At 33.5% G+C, this 21,313-nt stretch overlaps 2 protein-coding genes across 2 annotated transcripts in view; one reads left to right on the top strand and one right to left on the bottom strand.

Annotated features, from left to right (window-relative positions):
- The window catches only part of Syn (synapsin), a 340,086-nt gene that overhangs the window by 293,409 nt on the left and 25,364 nt on the right, over positions 1-21,313 (top strand). The window lies entirely within an intron of this gene.
- LOC140433230 (outer dynein arm-docking complex subunit 4-like) lies at positions 5,010-20,177 on the bottom strand. Its single transcript, XM_072521272.1, has 5 exons — positions 19,850-20,177; positions 15,954-16,583; positions 11,424-12,003; positions 9,279-9,506; positions 5,010-5,355 (listed from the first exon to the last, which is right to left on the bottom strand). Exons 1-5 carry the CDS (start codon positions 20,019-20,021, stop codon positions 5,037-5,039), a joined length of 1,929 nt encoding a protein of 642 aa, XP_072377373.1. The 5' UTR covers positions 20,022-20,177; the 3' UTR covers positions 5,010-5,036.

The following is a 21,313-nucleotide window of genomic DNA, read 5'->3' as shown; positions in this document are numbered from 1 at the left end:
ATTTTTGTAGATTTTAAATCGGCCTATGATAGTGTCCTAAGAAATAAATTATATGAAGCCATGGATGAATTCCACATCCCCGATAAACTGATAAGATTGGTTAAGGCTACAATGCGTAAAGTTGTTTGCAAAGTCGAAATACAGGACGAACAATCACAGGCATTTGAAACGCATGTTGGGCTGCGACAGGGAGATGCGCTGGCGTGACTCCTTTTCAACATAGCTTTGGAAAGGGCGGTCAGGGATGCCCAAATAGACAGCAGAGGAAACATTTTTAATAAATCATCCCAAACTTTGGCATATGCAGATGATGTTGATCTAGTTGCCCGCACAACACGCAAGCTAGAATAAATGTATACCACCTTGTCAATTGCCTCAAAAAATATGGGCCTGCAAGTAAATGAAGATAAAACTAAGATAATGGCATCAACACCCAACAATAGAGCCACAAACATTGATAATTCTACCTTTGAAGTGGTGGACAAATTCACATACTTAGGCTCCCTGATCACCAAGGAGAACGTCATGACGGAAGAAATCAAGCGAAGAATAATCCTAGCAAACAAATGCTATTTTGGACTGGGTAGACATATGAGAAGCAGAAACTTAAGCCAAAAAACAAAAATAACCATATACAAAACGCTTATACAACCAGTGTTGACATATGGGTCGGAGACATGGACCATTTCTAAGGCAGATGAAAATCTCCTGCTTATATTTGAACGAAGGATCCTGAGAAGAATATTTGGTGGCGTCTGTAAAATGGTGTTTGTAGGAGGAAGTACAACTACGAGATATATCACAGATATAAACATCTATTTGGCGGTAAAGACGTAGTATCCTTTATAAAAATAGGAAGACTAAGATGGGCAGGAAATCTGGCAAGATCACAGCAGAACAACCCTCCTAGAAGAATCCTTATGTCACAACCTGTGGGAAGTAGAAGTAGGGGTAGACCAAAACTCAGATGGAGGGATGGTGTAGATGAGGATGGTAGACAAATAGGCGCAGCAAACTGGCAACAGTTGGCAATGGATAGAGCTGACTGGCGTAATAGACTTAGGAAGGTCGAGGCTCTTTTATAGGGCTGTAGCACCAATGATGATGATGATTATACTCTAGTGATTTCTCAGTAATTTGCTTTATAACGAATATTGCATCTGTACACGATCTTCCACTACCAAAACCCTGTTGTTCATCTGCTAAATCTATCCTCTGATTTGTTAATACTTGTAAAATTTAGTTGTAAGTTTTAGGGTAGTATTCAACAATTTTATACCTCTGTAGTTTTCTGGCTGTTTTTTATCTCCTTTTTTGAATAGTAGAATCAGTTCGCTCATTCTTTATTATTCCGGTATTTTATTGTGTTTTATAATTTTAATAATTAATGTTGTTAATTGTTCTATCATTGCTGCTCCACAATATTTCAGTAGTTCATTTGGTATCCCGTCTTTACCTGCTGCTTTTCTGTTCTTCAGATTTTCAAGTATTTTCGGAACTTCCTGTTCATTTATATTAAGTTCTTTATTTGTGGTAATTTCTGGGTGTTTCCGGTTCTAGCGTCGTTTGTTCTTTCTGCGCATAGAGCTTTTTTAGGTAGTCAATCCGCGTATCATTTTCTATGTGTTTTGGCTCTATTAGTTCCTTTACCTCCGTTTTTTGACCTCCTATGAAGCGTCATATTTCCTTTTGCAGACCCGTAAAAATCAAGTTCTATCTCTTTCGCAAAGCGTTTCCAGTGATCATTTTTTATTTTTCTTACAAGTGAATGTGTTTTGTTTTTAATTGTCTTGTAATTATGGGGTGCCTCTTGTGTTTTGGTATGTATTTCAGGTAAGCTTTTTCTTTTCTTTACATTTTTCCTTCACTTCTGTTCAAAACCATGGAGTTCTTCTCCTTGGGAACGATTTATTTTTATTTATATCTCTTTCACTAACTTTCTTCGCCGACGCTAAGATATTAGAATTATTAGAAAGTAGAAAATCTACATTTAAATTCCATAATTTTGTAAAAACATACGAGACAAAAGAAATTTTCTACCTTTAATTACCATGATGTTATTTAAATAAAGCAAATTCTTTTCATCTAAATTCAATACTGAAAGCCTAAAATGTGTCAGGGACAGCTGAATTTTAAGTATATGAAACAGTAATAAAACCCACAGTGATGTATGCCAATGAAACATGGATTATGAACCAACAGGAAGAAAAGAAAGTAGAGATCTGGTAAAGAAATATCTCAGAAAAATTATCGGATTAATACAGATTGCAGAAAATATTTGAAGAAGGCAAACAAATGAAGATGTATGGGAAACCAATAATTACGTCAAAAATACAAGCTCAATGAGCTAGATAGCTTGGTCACATCTTGCGATTGACAGAGAACGAATACTGAAGGAGCGAGAAATTGGGAAAAATAAGAGGACACCCAAAGGGGAGATGGTAGGAAGCGTAAAGCAGAGTGGCGAGAAGATTGAACAGAATTCCAGTAAACCATTGAGAGATGATACTTGAGTAAAGTCATTCTTCTTAGATCACATTTACTTATTTACTGAGATATCGTGTGTGTAAACATAGCCAGGTTTCTTAACTCGCCCCAGATCTTTTCAATGCTTCGTACCTCCTCCAGGAACCTCGCGACCTACCATGCCTTCTCACTCCTTAAGGATTTTAGCTCTGGTTTCAGTGTGGTCAAGACACCTCAACTTCCTTTCTCTTATCTGCATTTCAACACAGCTTTCTCCTGTTTTCTTGAGACTGTTTCTCTTTCTCTGAGACCAAACAGGCTTCATCTTGGTGCTTCACACGATGCTAAGCTTTTTACTTCGGGAGATGTATCTGTTTTTCCAGATAGGGTAGAGCTAAAAATGCAGAATTTTCCTTTCTAATGTGACTTATAACATCACTTAGATCTATAGGTTGTTACAACGGTTCCTAGATATACGAAGGAGTCGAATGCTTTCAACTTTTTGTCTTCAATATCTAGAGACATATATATATATACAGATTGAACCAATTTAAAACGGAACATACAATTTAATATATGTCTGTTTGAACTGCATTTGAAATAGTGGACCAATATAAAACTTGGACAAAAATAAATCCATACCCGGTGATAGACATTGTATAAAATATCGTTCAACTATCTGTCTCCTTTAAAGGAAAGAGGAGCTTGCCTAATAGTCGGAGAGATAGAGCCGAAATTTTGAACTGATCAGTAATATGACATTTCTCTATTGGAATATATTCATTGTAACTGGGTTAAGACTTTGCCTTACAGGCGGACGCCCCTCGTGGTACAGGGGGTGGCTATACAGGGATGAAGTTGTCATTTTTTTCGGAAAAATTAACGATCGATAATATGGCTGAACATTTGCCCAGAGTAAGATCTTGGTATAACTAGACGAAATCCCAAAGGGCGGACGCGAGAGTGGATACATAAGGGGTGGCGGACAGGGGTGAAGTTGCAATTTTTTGGGGAAAAATTAACGATAAGTAATATGTCCGCCATTTTCATGGCTTATTATTTAGCCCCTAAAAACTCTAAATCCAAAAGGGCGGACAGCTGGGTTGGTACAGAGAGCCATAAAACGGGGTCAAATGTAGTACTTACCTGCGCATTTTAGGTCTCGGTAACAATTTTCAAACTGATTTTATTATGATATTTTTATACATATTTTATTATGATATTTTGTATTTAAGAAAAAAATGTGATTTGTAAAGTAAATATGACTTTAGTTTGAAAAAAAAAACATTATCATAATATCATTTTAAAACTACAAAATATTCTATAAAAGATTCAGACGATGACGTAGAGGTTTATCAAATGTTTTAGAAACGTTTTTCTAAATTTTTTTTTCTTATCGGAAAAATCGTTTGAAAATTTTTGGAAAAAAATCATGGTATAACTGACAGAAAATCGAAAGGATTCTACAAATTAAATTTTACCTCAAAAAATTACGAAAATTTTCATTTAGGGAAATTTTTTTGAAAAATTTTGAGGAAAACTCTACTTGACGCTTTTTAGAATAGTAACAGAAGTGAGCATACAAATTTTCAAATCAATCGGTATAAAAATATCACAATAAAATCAGTTTGAAAATTGTTACCGAGACCTAAAATGCGCAGGCAAGTGGTACATTTGACCCCGTTTTGTGGCTCTCTGTACCAACCCAGCTGTCCGTCCTTTTGGAGTTAAAGTTTTTAGGGGCTAAATAATGAGCCATGGCAGACATATTACTTATCGTTTATTTTTCCCCAAAAAATTGCAACTTCACCCCTGTCCGCCACCCCTTATGTATCCACTCTCGCGTCCGCCCTTTGGGATTTCGTCTAGTTATACCAAGATCTTACTCTGGGCAAATGTTCAGCCATATTATCGATCGTTAATTTTTCCGAAAAAAATTTCAACTTCATCCCTGTATAGCCACCCCCTGTACCACGAGGGACGTCTGCCTGTAAGGCTAAGTCTTAACCCAGTTACAATGAATATATTCCAATAGAGAAATGTCATATTACTGATCAGTTCAAAATTTCGGCTCTATCTCTTGGACTATAAGGAAGCGATAAGTGGTTTGACAGCATAAGAACTGCTTGTTTAGTCTAGTTTTTTCAGTGATTCTAGGCAACCTATTTGGGTGGAGTTTTGACTTGTTCTTGAATGAGTTCCGAATCCAGCAGCCCGCTGAAGTATTGGATTTTTATAATATAATTATTTGACAACCTTTTGTTGGCCAACCACCTAGAGCGGAGTTGAGCCGAAATACATTGATTTCGTATGTTCCGTTTTAAATTCGTTCAATCTGTATATATTTGCGGTATTCAATCTTATCCGCTTAGTTTTAGAAGTATTACTCCTAAGACCTATAGCTTCAGTGCATTTACATAATTTAAGTTTTCTTTTCTTCTTAAAAAGCTCGATTTATTATTCCATTAGTAGTAGAAAGTTGTACTTCTCTGTAGAAAGTTATAGCAATATAGCAAGCATAGTAAGAAACGGTTATAGGTATATACACTTTTATTAATTTATATTTGACTCTATATATGAAATTGCACTAGATTAATAAAATTTGCTCCTGTAATAGAACTACCACCAATTGATACACTAGTATCGCGTGCTATAGACTTGCTAGACCTTAACCTACTTATAGGTGTCTCCTTCTTTTTCACTCGCATTCCAGGAATTATATTCATTCTTCTACTATCTGGTTGAGCAGACATGATCCTGAATAAGTGTGAGAATTCCGACTTGATTTTCTCGCTTTGCATCATTGCCAAAATCTTTTGTTGGCGTTTTTCTATTTGCTTCCTACCGGTGTGATCGTCGAACTCTAAGTCTGATATTACGTGAATGCACCTAAAAAAAAATTGTTACGGATTAATTAACAAAGGATAAAAAGCATAACTTCTAAAATTAATGAGAATAAACAATAACTTAACTTATTTTTTTTTGTATCTAAATGCTGGCAAATTACTCAAAATACAACGATTTCCGAGATCGAAATCAAAACTTCAAATGTCGTATTTTTTAGCCGATGTATTTTAATTAAAATTATGATTTATTCTCATGAAATACAGTAGTTAAAAACTAATTTGAAATTATCATCCTTCCCTTTTAGGCGAGCGATTTATCACTGAAAAGACGCTTAGTAACAGAGTATACTGACGAATTTTTACCAAACGAAAATGTTGACTTGTTCAGCAGATGATTTCCTTTTCTTCGACACATTTTTATCATAATTCTTACTTGAAAATTAATTATTCATACCATAAAAATTATTCTTTTGTAAGATAACATTTTTATATAATAATATGAATATTTCCTTTACTTGCAAGGCAACGAAAATTATTTGCAATCAGAAAAACTGTACCCATTACATTATTGAAGAAGTCAAAAAGATTCAAGCGCCTATAGCGCCGCAACCGATGTACACACTCAGCGGTAGACAGCTTGAAAGGAATATTCAGCCAGATGTAAACCATTTATCCTTGTCAAAATATTCTTACTTGTAGTTAAACTTTGTAGAGTTGCAATTCATTTAGAAGTTTTTTAGATGAAAATCAAAAAAATTACTAATTAAGGCATTTTTTCGATAAACAATTGCAAATAACTCGAAAAGGAAACATTTTTTGAAAATTACCAATGAAGAAGAGTGTTTATTTCAATGGGATAGGCCTAAAAAAATTAATTCTGAAGCGATTCGGTGAAATTGTTTTTTATAGAGGATGTCCCATAGTTAATTGGATATTAGCTTATGGGTGATAGCTGACGGTATTCATCGGTAAATAAAATTTTATTATAAAATATTGGATTGTCTAAATGCCACCTTATCATAAACTGACTAAATCGGAGCCTTGCTTGGAAAAATAAAAAATAAGATACATTTTATCTTTGAAAAATATATAGAATCCAATAAACAGGTTATTATTATATTATTATAAATGCAATAAAATTGTTGGTTTATGCTGTGCTTATAGTGTTAAACCGCTTTGGTCAATTGGGAACTCTAAAATTGTTTCTCTAATTTTTAGTTGTTTGAAGGGAGTACAGGTGTATGAAATGAAGAATGAAGTATTTGTGCTTTCCAGAAATATGCAAAATTTCATGTTCACATCCAGCTCGAAGAACCCATGAATAATTTTAATCGTTGTTGATTTACACATGGATCTATTTCCTGTGATCTTTAACCTTCTTCTATTAACAATAATAATTATAGTGCGTCTTAAACACTTATAATATTTGTTTTTTCGTACAAAACGCTATTTTTACTGTATATGAAGAACAGGTTGTCAAAACTAGGAATAAGTTTTTTAAAACTTCTATTAATTCGCACGCATGGAAACACGGATTAAAAAATTTGGTGGCGCAAAGGGCAGAGGCGTAGTAAGGTGTCGAATGGTTTAGTGTTTAATAAATTATAACAATACTTGAACTCCTCCCAAGTCGACTATAGTTTATTTTTATGAACGAGAGAGTAATTAGCATAATTTTAACTGGTACCTCCGACCACTCCATGGGCGTGCTCAAGATTAATTGAAAAATTACTTTGAATAATTGTAAAAAATAAATGAATTATTTCAGTGTTAAAATTAAATTATATAAAGTGTTATGTGTATGTAAACAAAAGTGACCTCTTTTATCACACACTATATTAGAACTGACTGGCCTACATTAAAAAGGGTTTTAAAAAATTCATATTTTTTTTAATTTTTAAAAATTACAAAAGAGAAAAAGAGTTTTTAAAACCGTCTAAGGTATGTTAAATAGATGAATAAAAATATTAATATAAAACTTACAGCTACTTGTTACAAATCCAAATCTTTTTCCAAAACTTTCAGAACCACGATTTATAATAACTGGCTCGATCATTTTATCAGTAATATTGTCCAGCTTCCACATTTTTTCCTCTTCTTTAATAGTGTGATTTACTGCCTTTTCCCAGTTTTCAGGTTTTACATTATTTACGGCCTCCAAAAACAACTGTTTAACATCATGAATTTTAAAAGTGGTATTTTTTCTTGAAACTTCACTCTTTATCTGTGCCCATACCAGTTCAATCGGGTTTAATTCACAATGATATGGTGGGGATCTAAGTACTGTCATTCCACGATTTTTGGCAATTTCATCAATTTCGTATTTTTTAAATTTTTCTTTATGAAGGGCACACAACGAATAAAGTTCCTTTCTTATAGATCCGGGATGGTACGTAATATTTTTTGAACTCAGCCAATTCTGCAAGTCTTTTTTTAACCACTTGGTTGTGGGCAGTCCTTCTATAAGTCTGGAGTGATAACTTGCATTATCCATTACTATTACACAGTTCTTAGGAAGAAGATCTATCATTTGTTCGAACCATTCTTGAAAGACATCAGCGTTCATGTCTTCATGGTAGTCACCGGTACGAGTTGATTCAAAAGTTAATAAACCACCTTCAACAAAACCGTCTGAACTGCCAATGTGTACTATTATCAGCCTGCGTCCCTTTCCTGATGGTGGGTTTAAACCAGTAGATAAGTTATTTACAAAAGCGTGCCTTTGACTTGTAACAGTTTCATCCTGCCAAAATTTATTTGGTGTATGACCCTCGTTGATCCATGTTTCATCAAGATAAAATATTTTTCTTTTTTGGTTTCTCATTTCCTTTATGGTTCTTAGAAAATGTCTTCTCCATATGACAATATCGCTTCTTTCTAATAAAATAGACTTTCTGGGATTCTTTTTCCAGCGGAAGCCTATTTCTTTTAAAAGTTTCCATAACGTACTTCGACTCATTTCTGGGTAATCTTTATCATCTCGAACTGAGGCAAGAACTTTATCCAATGTTGGAAATTCTTGTCTAAAGAAGAATTCATGCACTTTCCGTCGAAGTCCTTATTTAAAATGATATTCTATTTGAAATTTTGGTTTCCCTGGAGCATTACGTGGCATTTGATAACTACCACATTTCTCTTCTTTAATAACTCTGTAAATCGTAGATTTGCCAACACCAAGTGTACTGCTAACTAACTCAACGGTCTCATCAACACTTTCACATAAACGTTTGTCTGTAAATGATTTAAAACAATTAAATATTAATGTTTTTTCATTAACTGTTAAAGGACCAATTTTTCGGCGTTTACACGGCACTTCCAAATTTTCCATAACACTAGTATACACAATAAACTGCACCTTGCAACTGAAGAACCTACTTTTAGTGAACTGTTAAGAATTTTGAATACGCCACTTGGACCTTCCTACAAAATGGAAAAACCCACTATCACATTTTCTGTGGAATAAGTTTAGAAGGTAATTATCTAGTCAATTACTGTCGTAGATTCCTGGAATTAAAGAATTAAATGTTTGATTGTTGAAACCCTTACTTCGTGGAATGCACTCATTTCAGATAAAATAAAACGTTTTATTTTATCTAAAGAATTAAACTTTATTTTGCAAATAGGTAGGTACTTATTAAACTTTTATTGGTTATATATAACCAATAAAATAAACATCTTACATTTCTTGCAAATACATTAGTACCTGTTAACCTCCATCACTCCGACACTGGCAACCTTATTTAGGGATTAGTAACCCTCACAACTATTGTATTCTATTCTGCTCCAACCTTTATACCTGGTGGTCATAGTCAATTTAAAATTGTTTTCCTATATACTTCTGTAAACTTGTTGACAAATATCTGTTTTTCATTGAGTCACCCGTATCAACAGTTTAGGGATTTGCATACATAATTTATTGTTTTATTACTCTCTCATACATAAAAATACACTATAACTAAATATTACCTTTCTAAATATTTCTGCAAGTTTTTATCGTGCAGTTCCTTGGCCATGGTTATACCTTTATTAGCCTCTAATATAGCATCGGTTTTATTCATCAGCTTGACACATATTCTCATTTGTAAAACTGTTGCGTTGATATACCATTGACGCTCGTTATTTTTTTCTGCTAACAAAACGCACCTTGTGCAAAATGATTTGGCAACATCATATTTTTTCGCCAATAAGTTGTACCTAAAAAACAAATCAGTGGATTAATTTATAGTATAAATTCATTAACAACTAAATATGTATAGAAATCACTGAAATACGTGGATATACCATACAAACTAATAGGGTAATAAAAATAATCAATTAAAAAAATTTTTAACAACAAGCCTAGTTACAAAAAGAACGAAACTAGTGTCATCAAGTGCCACCAATCACGCACTTCGATGTTCATCGCCCTTCCTTCTGGAACATATAATTAAATTTTAATTGGTTGAGAAGTGAAAAGGTTTCATATAAAAGTTAATTTATCTTTAAATATGGGACATTTTCGGATCTCAAGTCAGTAGTGTCTAACACATGGTTTTACCCGTGTAGGGTAGCTCCCTAGAGCACTTTGCTCGAAGGGCTCTGAATATTTCTAAGACTCTGAAGCTGAGTTTTTTTCTTCTTAGAAAGAATGTGTTTTATTTCCACCTCTAATAAAACCATAATGGCATTGTCTCTTCAAGATAATGCCACAATAAGAGCGTACCGGCCAACTACGCAATATTACACCATATTACACCATATTGCGCAATAGTTGGACAAATTAATAAACATGGAATTTTGCACCAAGTTGCTAACACTTTTTCCTACGTCTATTAATTACACCGGAGACGACACTAGTGATATACAGAACTCTTATCAAGCCCATCCTCACTTACGCGTCGGAAACATGGACGATGACAAAGAGGGATGAAGAACGTTTAAAATGCTTTGAACGTAAAATCCTCCGGCGTATCTATGGAGGAGTACAGGAGGGCGGATTATGGCGTAGACGCTACAATTTCGAAACCAAAATAAACCGGCTACGGTGGTTAGGTCACATAGAGACAATGAATGAGATGGAGCCGCCAAAACATATTTATAATCAAAGAATAGATGGAGTGAGAAGGAGAGGCAGACCCAGAGCACGATTTAAGGATCAGGTGGAGGAACAACTTGAGAATTTTGGGAGTACGAAACTGGAAAGCCAAGACGAAGAATAGTAGAGAATGGAAACTTATCCTTGAGCAGGCCAAGACCCACCATGGCTTGTGGATGATGATGATGATAGCCAAAAATGACGATGACCTACAAATTCTACTATGTAGTTTGGAAACATCACATACATTTAATATGAGAATTTTAATTAACAAAACACAATCAAAGGTCAGTTCCAAAGAACCCGTATGATAACCTGGCAGTCCAAAACAAGCTAATATAGCAATGATCAGTGTTTAATTACCTGCGAAGTTGCAATATCTACTAACAGAAATATACTTGAAGATGCACGAACACAAGTAATAAAAGGATCAAGGGTAGGCAAATAACCCAGAATTAGAATTTGTAAATCACACGTAAGATTTTTACTCACAAGCACTATGACATCCAGAACAGCAAATTGGACAACAAAAATAATATGACCGAAATAAAAATATTAAGAACTATCAAGAAAGTAACCCTTATGAATAAAAAAATCTGGATTTCGATCTGGTCTTGATACACTAGATGCAATAAGTCACTTAACAATAGATATCCAACTCGATTTTTCTAAAAATAAATATTTAGCATATTTTTTTCTAAACCTTAAATCCGCTTACTACTGTGTCAGTTTAATAGTAATGCATAATTGAACTTTATATATCAGAGACCATAGGAAACAGTTACATGGTGCAAGAATAACTCATACAGGATCCTTTTCAACATGTTTTCAGCAAGTATACACGGCATTTTTGCTGATTACATAAAATGTATAGACTATGCAGTTCTCAAATCTTTCTCACCATATTTTATCTGCCTCTCCTTTAGTTTGCTCATTATACTACGTGAGTTTCTTACTCTGTTTTTGCTTTGTTAAATTTAATTTTTATTTCTCAACAGCACTAACATTAAAAAATATATATATACAGAAAACCATACCTAGCAAGTTCATGGTAGTACCACAACATTTCATTCTCATCTTCAGCAACTTCTAACCGATCTTCGAACATTTGAATCTGTTGAGTAAAGTCTAGAAGTGGAACTCGATATGATGAAATAATGGAATCTTTAGATGGTTCTTTACTAATTGGCTGTCCAAGAGATACCAGTATTCTCTTATCTTGATCCCAGCTCGGTTGTTCGGGATTTAATCTATTCACCAAATAGAAAGCATCCCGAATAATTTCATAGATTTTTCTTAAATAAATTTGTTTGTCTGGTAAAAGTCGTTTTGATTTTGAATCACAGTATTTCTTCAATTTCTCTGCAAGGTCTACGACAGTTGTGAGATTATGGGAAGCTAAAGCCTTTTGTAGTCGTGCTGTTATTTTCTCTGCTTCTTTTCTGGTATTTTCTTGGTGAAGTTGTAGCTCAGCTTCTTGTCGATCTTTTAGACTACCAGTTATAAAAGCGTGTTGATATTTAATATGATAAAACGGTTTTCTAGTTCTTAAAACTTCTTGTTTATCATAGACTGTATTGTAACAATCCTTAGCAATTGTTCGTAGCTTTTTTACACCTAAAAAACATTTTTTGTAAAATATATATTACAATAGCTCAAAATAGCGAAGGACCGCTACGTGCGCAGATGATAGAAGAGAAATTACAAGGTCTTATCAGATAGATTGTTATAAATAACTACTCGTATTTTATTTTTTACAATCACACTATAATTTCTGTTTACCTAATATTTCAACCCTATCAATTCAAAACCCAAATCATATTCCTCCAATCACAGCATAAACAATCCTAAGATGTACTTCTCCAGAAAGATCAACCAAAACACCAGCACCTACTTTAACTTAAACAGATACCTCAACTACAAAAGATTAGGTAAACAGTAAACCCCAAACAAACTGCGAGCTAAACAACTACCTTACATATCCGCCGAACAGATAGAGTCGGATATAAACAATCTTTAGATCAAAATATTTATTAAGGCAGCTGAAACATACCACACCAGGTCCACGGTGCAATGAGTCTTGTAAAAAGTTCATTAGAGAAAGTAAAACTGCCTTTAATAAATACAAAAGAAATAAATTACTAGAAAACCAACTAGAATATGAGAGAACTTGAGCTTAACTAGATTGACCATAAGAAAAAGCTAAACGTTAATCCTGGATTCATTATGTTTCTACAACTAATAGCTCTACTCCTATGACTATGAATGAGAAATGGAAGAAAATCAGTAAATATTCAAGATAAGATATTCCGAAAACGAAATCGCAGAAGAATTGGCTAAAACTCACAAACATAGATCTAGTGATACCAAGTATAACCAGAGTTTTACTTAAACAAAATGAAGAACATAATCTAATTTACTTCGATGAAATAGATAAAAGTCCTATAAACTCCCCTTTTTTTATGGAAGAGTACAACGAAGTCCTTAACTCGTTTAAAAATTTGGCAGCGAAACCTGATGATATTCAGGTAAACTTTATAAAAAATTTACCATCAAACACTTACCAGTACTCACTAAAGTTATTTAATTTATTATGGACGCAATATAAATTTCCATCAAAAAGGTCAGAATCTATTATTATACAAATTTTAAAACCAAACAATCCAAAATTAATCCAAATTCATAAAGAGTTATGGGTAAATTACTGGAAAAAATTGTAAACAAAAGGCTTTTATGGACCTTTGAGAAATTTAATCATTCCAAGTCAAAGTGGTTTCCGTAAAAATCGGTCAACGATGGACAATATTCTAGCATTAGAAAATGACTTTTTTTTATTCTAAAGTGACAAATAAATCAATAAAAATAACACAATTTAGAGAGGAAATTTTCAAAGATGTGCTTATTAAACGCGATTGAATACGCGGCCCGTGGGCCCTCGGAGCGATTTTTCGCGGCCCTCAGACTGCTAGGCAGTAAAACAAAATTTGCGAGTTATAATATGTTTCTATTTATGTACTTAATCAGATTACAGTAATGTAGAGCGGCGCCATGTATTGTACCGCACTTCGCATTAGTCATCTTTACCCCCACCACAGTGGTACTGGCCGGCCAGTAAAGATGTTTCAAAACCTTATGGACCTCGTAAATACGCATGCCCAAAAAAATAAATGGACCCTAAAAACGTTTACCATTTTAATTTCATATGAAATTAGGCGACAGGGTAGGATTTGCACGTGCTAATGATGTCGAGTATTTTCAATAAACATATATGACAATAGTCATTTGGTAAATTTGGTGAAAATTTCAGCTGTGTTATGAAAACACTTGTAAAGATTGTGAATGTTATAAAATCAAATGAACTAAACCACAGAGAGTTTCAAGAATTTTTGAAAGAACTTATGTCGCAATATGGGGACATTCTTTACCACACAGAAGTGAGATGGCTGAGTAAGGGTAAAGTTTTGGAACGTTTCTTCAGCATTCGACATGAGATTACTCTGTTTTTGGCTACAACCGAAAAAGAGTTTCCTGATATTCATAATTTTAGTTGGTGGCTTAGTAGCGTTTCTTACTGATACAATGAGCATTATGGATGAAAAATTAACCAAATTGCAAGGAGACTACAATAAAATTGTAACGAAAATTATGAGTATGCCAAATGAAGATTATTCCAGCTTTCCTTCCGTTAAAGCACTGTTTGATGAAAATCTAGATGAAAGTCAAGAGATTTCTGACCTACTGAAGCTGTTAGAAGACTTAAAGGATGAAATGTCTGTGAGGTTTAGTGACTTCAGGAAGTTCCAAGAACCATTTCGCTTGGTGGAAAATCCATGGGGGTTTCCCCCGAGGAAATCCAATCATGGATTTGAAAAATGAGTTAATTGATCTTCAGAATGATACAGAGTTCAAAAGTATTTTTGAAGAAAAAAAGAAGGAAAAAGCTCAATATAAGTTTTGGGAAGCAGTTGAAAATGACAAATTTCCTAATTTACTTGACTGTGCGCAGAAAATTTTGTGTATTTTTGCATCTACTTATGTCTGTGAATTTACATTCAGTAAGCTGAAGTTCATAAAAAACAGGTACAGATCTAGGCTAACTAGTGAGGACGTTGAAAACATTTTGAGAATTTCAGTTTCTTCCCAACCTGCTAACATAGATGCCATTCTAGAGAGCTGTGAAAGATTTCACCCGTCGACTTTAAAGAATTAACAAATTCAGGACTTGAGATTCCTGGAGTCAAGTACAAGACATTTTCCTACTTTTTACATGCAAAACAGTCCATATAATTTATAATTATATTGTTTTTACGTAACTTGTAATAAATTTATGTTATAGTCATATAGTTTGAAAGTTATTTCATACCACCACTTGTACTTGCGGCCCTGAGGAAAATTTCATTCAAACTATTAGGCTCTTAAAGAAGTCCTAGTGAGGATCGCTGCTATAGGGATATTGTTACCAAGCATAGAAGACAAACAACACAAAAGGAGACTTCACGTCTGTGAACAAAGTCAGAGCAGCAATATTTCGTACAAGTAAAACACTTGTACGAAATATTTCTGTTCTGACTGTTTTTTTAAGGTGCATGCTGCCAAACTACAGTAATTTTTCTGTATTAGCATTTATGTTAAGTTATCGACTGTTTATTACCGATTTTTAGAGTTACGCTACTTTTTAAATAAATATTTAAGCTAAAACAGCGTTTTTATTACACTTTGATAAACGACCTTTATAAAAAAAGTGCAATACCATCTAGCTACAAGCTAAAATCATGGAACGGTTTTCTGAGGCCAAAACTTTAATTTTTCCATATAAAATGTACAAACCGAGTGACTGCTTAGACGGCATGCAGTTTTGTAAGTTATACTGAGTACCATGTATGGCGCTCAATATTTGAACTTATCTTCTGGACTGAGTACCATATATGGTACTCAAATGACTCTTTGGCAATGCAAGAAAAAATAGGCTAGCAGTTAATCTATTAAAGTTAACCTACGCATTTATATCAACTGCAAATCCTAACAACAACACCTTCAAATATAATCACCTTAATCGATAATTACCATTTTTCTCCAATAAACCACGTCTACACAAACCCTTGGAAGCAGCCTCTTCTAAATGACAATTTTCAACGGCGACTTTAACAGAAGCTTCTTCTATGTTATCTTTATCAGAATTACACGGACGCCACATTGTAACAATATTTTGCTAAATATTAAAAGTTCGTACAACTTGTTCACTCAAAGATTATTTTTCAACTGGTTGTTTTTCATGTACTACATATTTTACGAAATAAACAGGATATAGCTGCAATCAGCTGTTCAGATGGATGCTTTTTATGATTTTGATTCAGAAATCGATAAAAAAGCAACCACTTTTACTATTATTATAGCAGTTTACGATGCATTAAATATATAATTTTGTGTTTCGCTCAGAGATAGATCATAGGTATTTGGTATATTTAATTTGATTTAGTTTGAATAAGATGAGCCTTGTGTAATATATTTTTAGGTAAGTGAATAAATTTCTTAAGGCAAAAACTACTAATAAAATTATAATTACTAACCTTCTTCGTTTGGACAATTAATTCCAGGTTTGTTCAATAACTCTTTTACAAACACCTTTTCGCGGTACATGCGCTCCAAATAAGTTTCCGCCATGTAATTGTCTATGTTGGTTGTATAATTTTGTAAAGGAGAAAATCTAAAGGACTGTTGAAGAGGGGGAACTACAAAATTATCTGATTGGTGACTGTAAATACTATCTTTTATTTGTAAATTTAAATCGAAATGTTCGTCACCCACGGACTTTCTCTTTTCGCGTCTTTTTCTCTTAGGTTTCCTCATTTTCTTATTCTTCGCCACAAATGCTACTCTCTTGTCAGCGTTGAATGTTTCCAGCCAAGCTAATTTTCTTATAATCAAGAAATAGTCCCTTAAAGGACATCCAGCAACAGGACCTAAACAGTTTTGAATAGCCGTTGAACATTTCCTGATTCCCATAGAGAAGTGATCAGGTTTCTTTCGGAGAGGAAGAAGCCTGTAGTTCTGTATTATCGCGTCCTCAAATTCACAGTTAAGGTACACAGCTTCTGATCGTTCGGCCAAAGAAACCAGATCGTTTGGGTCCAAATTGATTGCTTTGTTAATATCTTCTAAGGCTCCTTTGAAATTGCATATTTTTCCTCTTACTTTTCCTACAACAATAAATGTTATTTTATACAGTTGTTTCAGCGGATAATACATATAATAGATTTTTTAACAGTCGGTAATAAAAAACGAGTAGGAACAATAGATGTTAATCTGAATAAGTAGAATGGTCATAAACTAAATAACCAAATGCTTGATTCACATTCTGAAAAGAATAAATTATAAAACTGTCGAATTAATATTTGAAGTACTTTTATAAAGGTAAAAATATATCCCTATTCCGGCATGAGGTACTATCTAACCATACGAATAATTTTTTTCGATACATGTTTCTGGACGCTTTTATCAAATCTTAAAGAGAAACCTTGTGAACTTTCAAAAAATAATGCAAGATGTAGATCTGTAGATCTAATAGAAAAAAAAAATAATAAAAAAAACATAGTACAGTACTACCTCGAATTACGCAAATCCAGATTTACACGATTTTCAAATTTTGTCGAATCGTCGCCTGAGTGCCACACAAGTGTTCGATTATCGATTAGATAGAATTACCGCCCACACATTATTGCTCATCTAAAGTAAATGTTTTGACTTTTCGCACGAATTCAGCACATTTATTTTGTATTCGGTATTTCTTATCTACAGTTTTGTCTACGGAGTGGTTGTTTGTTACTTTAATAGTGGGATTTTTATTTTATGTCTACTGAAGACTTGAAAGACCAATTATGTCATCCAAACGTAGTAAAACTGATCGTTCTGTAGAAATTCAGAAAAGGAAAACGTTATCTTTGGAATGTAAACTTAACGTAATTACAGACTTTGAATCAAAAATGAAATTCTGTAAACTATCAAAGAAGTTTAATTTATCGGAATCGACGGTCAGAATAATTATAAAGGGCAAGAAAAAAATTCTCGAAACTGTGAAAAGTGTCCAATCTTTATATTCCACCATTGTACGTAAACGTCATGGTATTATCGCTGACATGGAGACAATGTTAAAATTATGGTGTGATAATGAGGTAAATCTGAAAGATTGTCCTATTGATCAGAATACTGTGTGCTCTCAAGCTAAGCTACTTTTTGAGAGATTGAAAGAGGATGCTGGAGAAATCGCTAAGGATGAACAGTTTAAATCTAGTAACGGTTGGTTTGTTGGCTGTTTTGGAAGAAGATGCCTAAGAGAACTTTCATCGCACGTGATGAGAAAACCTTTCTAGGTTTTAAGTCTGCCAAAGATCGATTGAAAGTGATGGTGGGGTCAAATCATTTGCACGTCTCCATGAAGTTATAAGAAAAAACGACAATCTCTCTGTTAAAGACTTTTGGAAACAATTCAACGTGTTAGATGCAGTGACAATCATTGGACAATCTTGGAATGAAGTTTCACAAAAAACATTGAATGGCGTCTGGAAAAAACTGTGTCCTTTTTTTTCATCACTGACACTGAAATGGAATTGATGCTAGATCACCATGAAGTTAGTAATGTTATTAAAGAAGTTGTTGATATCGCCCAGTAAATAAATTTAGAAGTTGATAGCGATGTCGTTGAAGAACTGTTGAATTCCCACAATTAGTAGCTGACAATAGATGACCTCATAGAAATGCCCGAGGAAGAACATGACATTAAATAGCTTGAGTGTTAGAATCCAGTTCAATCTGAGGATAAAATGACGATTGGAAACTTGACTGAAGGCCTCAGTTTAATTGAAAAGGGATTAAAATGTTTAGAAAATATAGACCACAACGAAGAGCGCATTTCTTCTACCAAACAAGGGATAAAAAAATTATTAGCCTGCTATGAAAAAATTTTGTGGGAGAAAAAAAAATCTTTGAGTCGTCTATACATACCTATACGAAATTATACCCCGCCTTACGCGAATTCGACTAACGCGATTATAGTTCGGTCCCACTTATCGCATAAGTTCGGGGTATTACTGTAATAGTAAATACAGGATCATATGGAAACCCTGTTTAGAATAAAGAATATACGTTTAAAACCCTTAACGGACTGGATAGCATAAGGGAAAAGCTCAAAAAGAAAATCAAAAATAACGATAAAGTCAACATGTATATATATCTAAAAGGATGACACATGACACAGGCCTTTTAGATTGGGTTAGACTAGATTTAGAACACCTGGTTAAGAGTGGTTTTCTTTTTTTTTACTGTTTCTGATCTCTTTTCCCGATTATCCAGCTTCGGATTCCTTTTTCTACTAGATCGTTTGTCAAATTATCGTACCTTTTCTTCCTTTGTCTTAGTGCTCTTCTTATTATCTACATTTCTGTTTTTATCATTTGTTTCGTTACTGATTGTTCAGTCATTCTTTCCAGACATCACTAAATGGAATTCCATACAAAAATTAGACATCACTAAATGAAAAACTGTTCTACCAGATGCTCTGTGCTGTATATGAAGTTTACTGTGTAGGTACAGTAACTGTACACCATATAAACGTTTGTTTACTTATCAACGAAGATTAACTAGCGAAAGTTCTATTCCTTCATGGTTTAAAGTTTCAAACTGAGTATTACTAAGAAAATTTGTACGAAGAAGTAAGTTTGATCATATAGTTAGAGAGGTTGATCTTTTAGAAGCCAATTCAGATTACACTGTAATAGAGTATCCAAGTGGAAAAAAAAGTACAGTTGCAACGAAGCATTTAGCTCCTATAAGAGATGATCTAAAATTATTAAATCACGATAACGATGAAGATGAAAATAAAAGTCCAAATAATACACTAGAGAATTCCACTAGTGAATCAATACCAGATGAGACAAAAAAATTACTCTTCAAGAACCGAATCAAGTACATCATTGGAAAATTTAGATTTTTAATCTAGCCATAAATCAGCTAGAATTAAAAATAAACCTAGATATTTGCAAGATTTTATTCAAAAATAGGGCCGGGTTAATGTAGTAAAATTTAGTGTTCTTTATGTTGTGACAGTTGTCAGTATTTAGTTGTTCAGTATTGTTTTGTCATTCTAATGTCGAGTTATAATTTTATGCGAATAAAATCCTAATTCTGCAAAAAGGTGTTTTACTAGCTAGAATTCATCAACATTTAGCTAGAATGTTAATTATCAGTAGGTTTTTTCTGTTCAAAATATAATTAGTCTCCTAGGAACATTCAGAACATACAGGAGAAGATAGAAGTTATAGAAATAATATAAAACTAGTGGAATCGCGAAATTGTCCAATATTTTTTAAAAATAGTAATAAAAATTTTGTAGACAGTCATCATATAAAGCTAATTTAAAGAAAAATTTCGTATACATTTAGCGTTAGTAAAAAGTTAAACAGTTGTATACCTCTATCAATGAGCGTCTTTTTATCATTAGGACATTTCAGAACAGCTTCATCAAAAAACGGCAAAGATCTTTCGTATTGTTCAAGGCGAGCCATGTAATTGCCTATGCTATGCCATAATGTTTGGTAGCCGTATATTTCAGGAGGAGGGCCAAAAGGATTAAAAGCCGTCATGTTGTTAAACTTAAACAAAAATACTTAATAAAAAATAAATAAAATAATCGCGCAAGAAAAATATTCTGAAAAAAATTCAAAATAACTCTGACGGATCTACAAAAAGTGCGACATTACTTTAAATCATAATTGAATGAAGTTTCCTTCAATTTATAATCGTAATCAATAACGATCAATTGTTTATATGTACATAATACGAAAATGTCAGAATAGGCCTTTCGATTTTTAGACATAATTAAAAGAAAGGAAGAAGAAAAAATTCTGTTTGTGATTTTCATAATAAAGTGTTTTATTGTTTATTATTTGGCCAATAACACAAGAAAGAAAAATATCAGCATTGAGAGACCACTGCCTGCCAAATAAATTAAAGATGGGGGGTTCAAAACCGAATTGTAAATAATTAATAAAAATCTGTTGTGTAACTTCTTTACATTTGTGAATTTTTAGAAAATAAACTACTTTATTTATTCATTATTTTACTTTATAAAACTATAGTCAACCGGAGAAAACTCATGTCCTAACCCCATGCCTACCCAGTACCTACCATATCCTACCAATTTCCCAAATAAAGTCACCAACCCGCCTGGCAAGCACGGTGTTTAAATGCCAAAATCCCCTCAGTATAAACAGACACTCAAGAAAAGGACCCTCAGTCCTCGGCCGGATTTATGGACAGCGGACAAAGCTTGCGAAAAATCCCCGGGTTATAGGAGACTACCAACAACGACGAACGCTTCACATAATTATATACAGTGCTCTTCAAATAAAACTATCCACCTTAAATAACTTTTGAACTTATAATTGTTAGGAAAAGCGCAAAAACAGTCAAGCAATATTGACTGTTATAATCACCTAAAGTGATTAGTTTATGAGAAAAATAAATACAAAAGCAAGAAAATTGGATTAAAATTTTTTTTTTAATTTTTCAATTTTGAAATGGCTTCTCTAATTTCTTCTTCGGTGGGGGCGGCTCTTTAGTGATTTCATCCATTTCAGGCAAGTAATTTGTATTTGGTCTTCTTCACGACTGTCGCTAAGCAGTTCTTCAAAATGATTCGCCCACCTGTTTAGTATCTGTTTTTTGTCACTAATTATGGAACCATCTCTGTCTTTACATGCTGTTATTCTGGGTTTGAATTCTTTTCTGCAGCTGTTTATCTTGTGGTAGATTTTTTGCGAGTCTTTTCTATTATGGTGGTTAACAATCTCGTTTAGAGCGTTTTCGGCTCTTTCTTTTTCCTTCTAAACGTCCTTTTTTCTTCTCGTCCAAGATTTTCATAATCTTCCAGGTT

Source organism: Diabrotica undecimpunctata, chromosome 2 (genome assembly GCF_040954645.1).
Source record: "Diabrotica undecimpunctata isolate CICGRU chromosome 2, icDiaUnde3, whole genome shotgun sequence".
NCBI lineage: Eukaryota > Metazoa > Arthropoda > Insecta > Coleoptera > Chrysomelidae > Diabrotica > Diabrotica undecimpunctata.
The sequence above is the reverse complement of the archived record's forward strand: the minus strand, read 5'-3'. Positions and strand labels throughout refer to the sequence as shown.